This window comes from Haematobia irritans, chromosome 1 (genome assembly GCF_050003625.1).
Source record: "Haematobia irritans isolate KBUSLIRL chromosome 1, ASM5000362v1, whole genome shotgun sequence".
NCBI lineage: Eukaryota > Metazoa > Arthropoda > Insecta > Diptera > Muscidae > Haematobia > Haematobia irritans.
The window spans coordinates 48860959-48867824 of NC_134397.1; the positions used below are offsets into that span (position 1 = coordinate 48860959).

The 6866-nt window shown below is 32.1% G+C and overlaps 1 protein-coding gene across 1 annotated transcript in view; it reads right to left on the minus strand.

Moving 5' to 3' along the window:
• Nucleotides 1-5187, minus strand: part of LOC142224821 (uncharacterized) — a 57501-nt gene extending 52314 nt beyond the window's left edge. Inside the window, exons 1-5 of the mRNA XM_075294606.1 lie at nt 4938-5187; nt 4538-4866; nt 4029-4451; nt 3223-3963; nt 3005-3041 (exon numbers count right to left, since the gene is read on the minus strand). Of these exons, the coding sequence (XP_075150721.1) occupies nt 3005-3041; nt 3223-3963; nt 4029-4451; nt 4538-4866; nt 4938-5090 (1683 nt within the window). The 5' untranslated portion in view covers nt 5091-5187. The remainder of the gene's footprint in view (nt 1-3004; nt 3042-3222; nt 3964-4028; nt 4452-4537; nt 4867-4937) is intronic.
• Nucleotides 5188-6866: the final 1679 nt, after the last annotated feature.

Here is a 6866-nt window from a genome sequence, read left to right on the forward strand (position 1 = left end):
GCAAATTTTATTAAAACTTGATGGGGAATATGCCAAAGGAACTTTTCACACAGTTTATACTATTTATATTGGATTATTAGAGAAAAGTAATCGTGAAAAATGGCAATTTTAGAGGCTAAACTCGAACCTTTAGGCTTAATTGATTTTTAAAATTTGAATATATCGGCTCTCGACTTTTGCAAAAGTTGACTTTTTACACTATTTCAACATTTTACCATGGCCGACTGTTGGTGTACGCAATTTTTCGACATTTGATGAGTAATGCATTAGGAATATTCCCATAACATAAACAGATTCAATCATGATTCAATCACGAAATTAATTTTTACTTTTTAATAAAATTGATAGTATCAATTAAAGTCTTCTGCACCTTTATTAAGTTTCTTAATTGATTTAACTAAAAATTTAATTTATTTTTGCCATCAAAACTCAATAATTTTTTTAAACTGAAAGGTATTCAATTATTGTTGTATAGTATTATTTATTTAAAATTATTTCATGTTTTTATTTTCTTGCTATTTTATAAGAGTTCATATGATAGAGCACTTTCTTAACCCATCGTTTAGTATACCGATCGTCTTAGAATTAAATTCTGAGTCGATTTAGCCATGTCCGTCTGTCTGTCCGCCCGTCTGTCTGTATATTTTTGTGTGCAAAGTACAGCTCGCAGTTTAAGTCCGATCGTTCTCAAATTTGGCTAAGTGTTTTAGTTTGGCTCAAAGACAATCGCTATCGGTTCAGATTTAGATATAACATAGCTGCCATATATATTTATCACCGATCTGGTCACAATTACCGTATTTATCAACGTATTTTCTTAAAATTTAGCACAGCCAAATGCTCTCGTAAAATATGCAAAATATCAGCCAAATCGGTTCAGATTTAGATATAGCTCCCACATTATCTTTCGTCCGATTTGCGCTTATATGACCTCAACAGCCAGAGTTTTGCCCTGATTTGCTTTAAATTTTGCACAAGAGTTCCGTTTAATAGTATGGTTAATTGTGTAAAATTTGGTTGAAATCGTTTCTGATTTAGATATAGCTCCCATATATATCTTTCGTCCGATTTGCTCTTATATGACCTCAAAAGCTAGACTTTTTTTCGAACGGTCCCATCGCCCACTTTCCTGCCCCTTCCGACCGTGAGGGCCTCGTCCCCATGACGTAGGGACAGCGTACACACCATGATCCGGACCATGGCGGGGTGGAGGCAGAGGGATTTAACCAGCTACAGAGAAGCACTCATTAGCCGGATATATTACAACACAAGACCAAATATTAGGTTATTCAATAAAACAAATGTATTAGTTATCCAAATATGCTAAAATTCTGGACTTCACCATTTATATACTTGAGTTATTGTCAACTAGATGATAAATTGAATTAAAATAATTGCACATCCTACGAATAGGCCCCACAGAAGCATAATTCGAACGTTAAAAATCAATGGAAAGAAACTGGTAATTCCTAGATGCCCTAAAAGGAACCTTTATCCTAATCCTAGATATCAATTCAGAGCATGGAATATCCCCACAAACTAGCCTATACATAATCATGGAGCCCAACATCGTCCGTCGGCTCCTAAGAGTAGGCAAATGAATCAGTCTCAATCTGCCCTGATTTGCTTTAAATTTTGCACGAGGGGTACGTTTAATAGTATCGTTAATTGTGTCAAATCTGGTTGAAATCGGTTCTGGTTTAGATATAGCTCCCATATATATCTTTCACCCGATTTACACTCATATGACCACGTAGGCCAAAGTTATACTCCCAATTACGTGAAATTTTGCTGAGATTGCAGAATTATTATTCTAACTATGCACATCAAATTTGGTCAAAATCGGTTCAGATTTAGATACAGCTCCCATATATATGTATGCCAGAGTTGTTAGAGAAATATGGTAGAATATTTCATATTTTAATACCATTTTTAATGGGATTTTCCTCCAATTGACTTGATAGTTTCCACAGAGAATATATTTAATACACTATTTAAGTGTGTCAAGTGTGATCTAATTTGGTACAGATTTAAATAAATCCTCAATCCTCAATATAGTTGTTCTACCGCTTTATACAAATATGGCCAAAATACCCACATTTTACACAAAATTCTGTGATCATTTCTCCATATCGTAATCATATCCTACACACTGTAATGCCAGACTTTCCACAGAATGGTTGAGTTTTAAATAAGGCTCAGACTTGTGGACATTTCGCCCGACTTGGCGAAATAATATATTATAACCTACAATTGACCACATATCTTCAAATCGGTTAAGATATAAATATTTGAATATGAGAATATAAACCTTCATAATAACTGCAAACAAATTTGAAGGAGATGGTAACACAAATTTTGGTGTACATAGTGGTAATATAGTCAACACCGCCCGAATTTAGACTCTACTTACTTGTTTTAATTTGAAATATTTTTTATTTAATTAAATTCATACTTTAATTAAAAAAGTAAAAATTCTTAAGAATTTTCCAAACTAAATTATTTTTCATAGTTTAATTAAAACTTTTTGGAAATATTTTGGTAATATTTTTTCGGTATAGATAAAAAGTTTCGAAATTTGCTCTCGCACGATTAAATACCCACAAAGACCATTTGTATCTAACTATGGGGTATTGTTTTTTTCCGTAATAACTACACTCAAAGAAATTTGTTTTTAGACACAGCAAACAAATTTGCTAATTGACAGTTTGTCACCTCGCTTTGTTCGGTTATGAAAAAACGTACAATGATTAGGTAATATCTGTGTGCGGTAGTAAGTTCCAGGTCTTTTGAATAGACACCAAAACTTGTCACACCCATTCACCGCTTTTTGCTACAATAAGCCAACATTCACCATTGCTGCTGTTTTTCTGACTTTTCTATGAGCGCTCAAAAAACAAGAAAATCAATATAGCGGTTATTGCAACACAAGAGCTCTGGTGGATATGACTTGGTGGATATGCTAAAGAGCTTTGTGAATAATTTCCTTCCTTATATTACTTACCACCTTATACGGTCGATTGGTTTTACTCTCTGGCATACTGTTTAAAAGGAGTTGTTGAAGGTTTTCGCAATCTGATGTCCAGATTGTTCGATACTCTGTACTAAGCTTATATTAGATTCATGTCTTTCCGGTTCCTCGACACCATCACCAAAAAATAGTCCTTCCAATAGTATGTAAAAATTAATTTTTGCTTCTTTTCAATACATTTATTATGTTACTTCATTGGAAGACTATTTATCTTACGTTCTTTTGTGTGGGTTCGTTTATGCACTGACAGATTATATTCTTGGGTAAACCCTTTTCCACATATGGCACATTTAAATGGACGATCACCGCTATGAACCCTTCTGTGCTTAGTCAGTTTTGAACTAACTCGAAAAGATTTCGGACATATAGAACATTTATATGGTTTTTCGCCCGTGTGCAAATAAAAATGCTTCTTCAAGTCATAGGATGTAAGAAATGAGTTACCACAAACTTCACATACATAGGGTTTTTCGCCAGTATGGTGACGTCTTATGTGAAGTTTCAGATGGGTACTAGTTGTAGTAGCGTAATCACACTCGGGACATACGTAACGTTTACCTGTAACCGCAACAGTGGATACTTCCGAATCCATTACATCCTTTTCCATAGTATGAACCTGTGAGATATGATTTCGAAGATCTTTATTGCGTTTATACTTCTTGCCACAATGTACACAAACACTGTACATCTCTTCGCTAATATGTACAAAACGTTTGTGAGCATACAACGAAGAGAAATCTTTGTAAACTTTACCACATTCATCGCATTTTCTTGGCAACGAATTATACCGCTCACCATCTACATATTTAGCTTTCAAAAGTTTTCTATCTACATTTATCATTTCTTTTATAAAGTCATCATCGTCATTGCTGACTTCAGGCGTCCAATTTTGTTCATTCAATTCTGTATCGCCTTCTGATTCTGTCATATTGCTAGAAATAAAACACAAATTTGTTTTAACATCCCATTTTGTAAAAGAAAAATTTAATTCTCTCACCCATCATTTCTTCCTTTGTCTTCTTTCCGTTTAAGAGCTCTAATATCTGTTTTATGTTCACTTTTAATATGATCCACCAGCTCCAATTTTTTCAAAGATGTATACGAGCAAAATTTGCATTTAAATCTATCCTCCTCAGTGGTATGTTTTGTACGATTGTGATAATTTAGGCCAGCTTTACTTTTAGCCGTATAATTACATTGATCACATTTGAAAACTTTCTTTAAATCATTTTCATCTGTCGATACAGATTTGCTTTGTTGAAGTTTTAAATATTGACTTGGGTTTTGGACGTTATGCATTTTTCTTAAATGTTTTAGAAAGTATGCTTTTTTCAAAGGTTTTGAACAAATCGGACAGGGTGTTTGTGTATTAGAAGAGGTATTAGTTGTAAATTTATCTGTATGTGTTGGAAATATAACGCTGTGAAATTTAGTAAGAATTTGCAATTAAAGAGCTGGTTAATGGTTATAACAAAAAATCTGTAAACGGCAGATATATGTACTTACGTATCGTCCGAATCTATTACAGTTTCATCCAATTTCCCTGTATTATCGTTTGCCTTAATGGAAGATTTTGTGATAGAATTACAAAAGTCCAAATACGTATCATCAGTTTTGTTGTTTCCATCTCTTGAGTCAAGCCAACATTTTGCCTCCTCCAATGGCAAATCTATTGGGACTTCTTCTAAACATTCCTGCTGAGGCATCTGGACCATTTTTAATAGTTTTTTGTTGCATTCATGTGTCTGTCCTATGAAGGTATGAATACTTCTCAGTTTATCGCAACATACAGAACAAAGGGTTTGTGGCATTTTCCACTCATATTCATTGGAAAGCTATAAAAATGTAGATAAAAAGAGGACAAAATCCTTGACCATGTACAAATCACTATAAATTTTGTTCTTACATCTAACTGGGCATGTTCTTTTAGTAATTGAGCATAGGTTTTCTTTGGACAAGAATTGGTGGCAAATTCCAAAAGTGGTATTGATTTTCCCTCAGATTTGAGACAAGCTCGGCAAGTTCCATAATCAATAATCGGAACACCAATATTATCCATTATTGTCGATATTAAGGCGATTTCCAAAAAATTGTTTTTGTTTATTGAAATGAAATTCACTATGCAATAGTAGCACAGAAGTAGCAGCTGTAAAATTCGTTTGACCCAACCCAACAGGCAAAATTATTAGAAAAATTATCAATTATTCCATCAAAAAATCGTTTTTTTTTTTTCAAAATTTGGAAAATTGAATTTTGTCAATCATAAATATAGAATTTTCAAAATTGTTAAAAAATGCACTTTAAACTTTGCAAAATAAAGATTGAATGTTCTTTGTAGGGCTGAAAATTAAACATAATTTTTATCAAAAGGTTATGCGCCGGTATATGTTAAAAGTTAGTTTTAAGCCAATTTCCCTGAATTGTACTAAATTCTATTAAGAGCCTTGGTTGATTAAATAATTTTTATGTTCCCCTTTTTGATATTTCTCCATTCACTTGATCGCATTTTCAATAAAACTTTGTTTGTCAAGTAAGACTTTATCATAAGTTTTTATGGCAGAAGTTGAATAGGTTTAGATTGATCATTTATTTCACCTATTAACTGTATTTAATCATACCCAACGAAAACTATGTAACCATATCTCATTACAATTGACATTACCAGGAGTAAAGCTGTCATTACACATTGCATTACATTGCGATGATTTATAATGACTAACTTGTAATGACAATAAAATCCACCTTTAGTAGATTTCGAACCTAATGTGGTCTATTAGGTTTATTATAAAGTATAACACGAATCAAACTCCCTTAAACAACCCACTTTTATTCCTATTTTAAATGTGAAATTAATTTGCGTGTAATCTTATTTAAATGACTTGTTACATTTTTGTTTATTTCTGCAATATTCGTTTCTATTCAAGTAGTGTTCATATTACAGCATTACTCGCCATATTTTGATCCATTGTAATCGGCTAGAGAAGTCAATATTTTCGAGATTTGCAATTTTTGGTATATCTACGAATAAGTGATTACATATTATGTGATTATATGCTTTAAAAGCACTACTTATTTCATGGCCGAAGATATGCCTGGGGAGAAGTACTTTCCTCCTAGGACATGCGTGTGTACAAGCTTACCGGGTAATGAGATTTTTTGCTGGGTACATAAAAAATATGAATTAAATCACGAAATTATTTGATTCAATAAATTTTTTAAATGAAATGTCCTCAATGACGAAAACGATAGTATCAATCAAACACAATTTTAATGAAGAAACAATTATTTTTTTATTTAATTGATTCAATGGATGTTGATTTTGAAGTCAACATAAACAATTTATTTAATTATTTATTAAATTAATTGGAACAATTAATTGTTTAATAAAAACCAAGAAAATGTTCACTCATTTTATCAACTAACTTTGTGTTCTAAGTTTCATTAAAAAATTATTGTATCAATTAATTTTTAATTAAATAAAACTATTTTCAATCACTTTCGTAACTGACTTTGTGTTTTTATTTTGAAAAAAAAAAAAAAAATAATTGTATCATTTTTTTAATTCAGCTTCAATTCAATTAACTTTATAATTTAAAGCGATATTTAAAGTGATATTTTTATGTGTATCTGGATTGTCGTATTCAAAATCTATCCTTTGGGGAGTCATATTCGAGGTGTTTCAGTGGTACATCTGGTATGCCTCAGGGTAGTCATTTGGGACCAATTCTCTTTCTATTGCTTATAGATTACCTTTTTTTCTAGGATTTTACGGTATGCGGATGATGAAAAGATTTACTTTTCATTTGATGGCTCAGATGAGTCTCATTTCCTACGT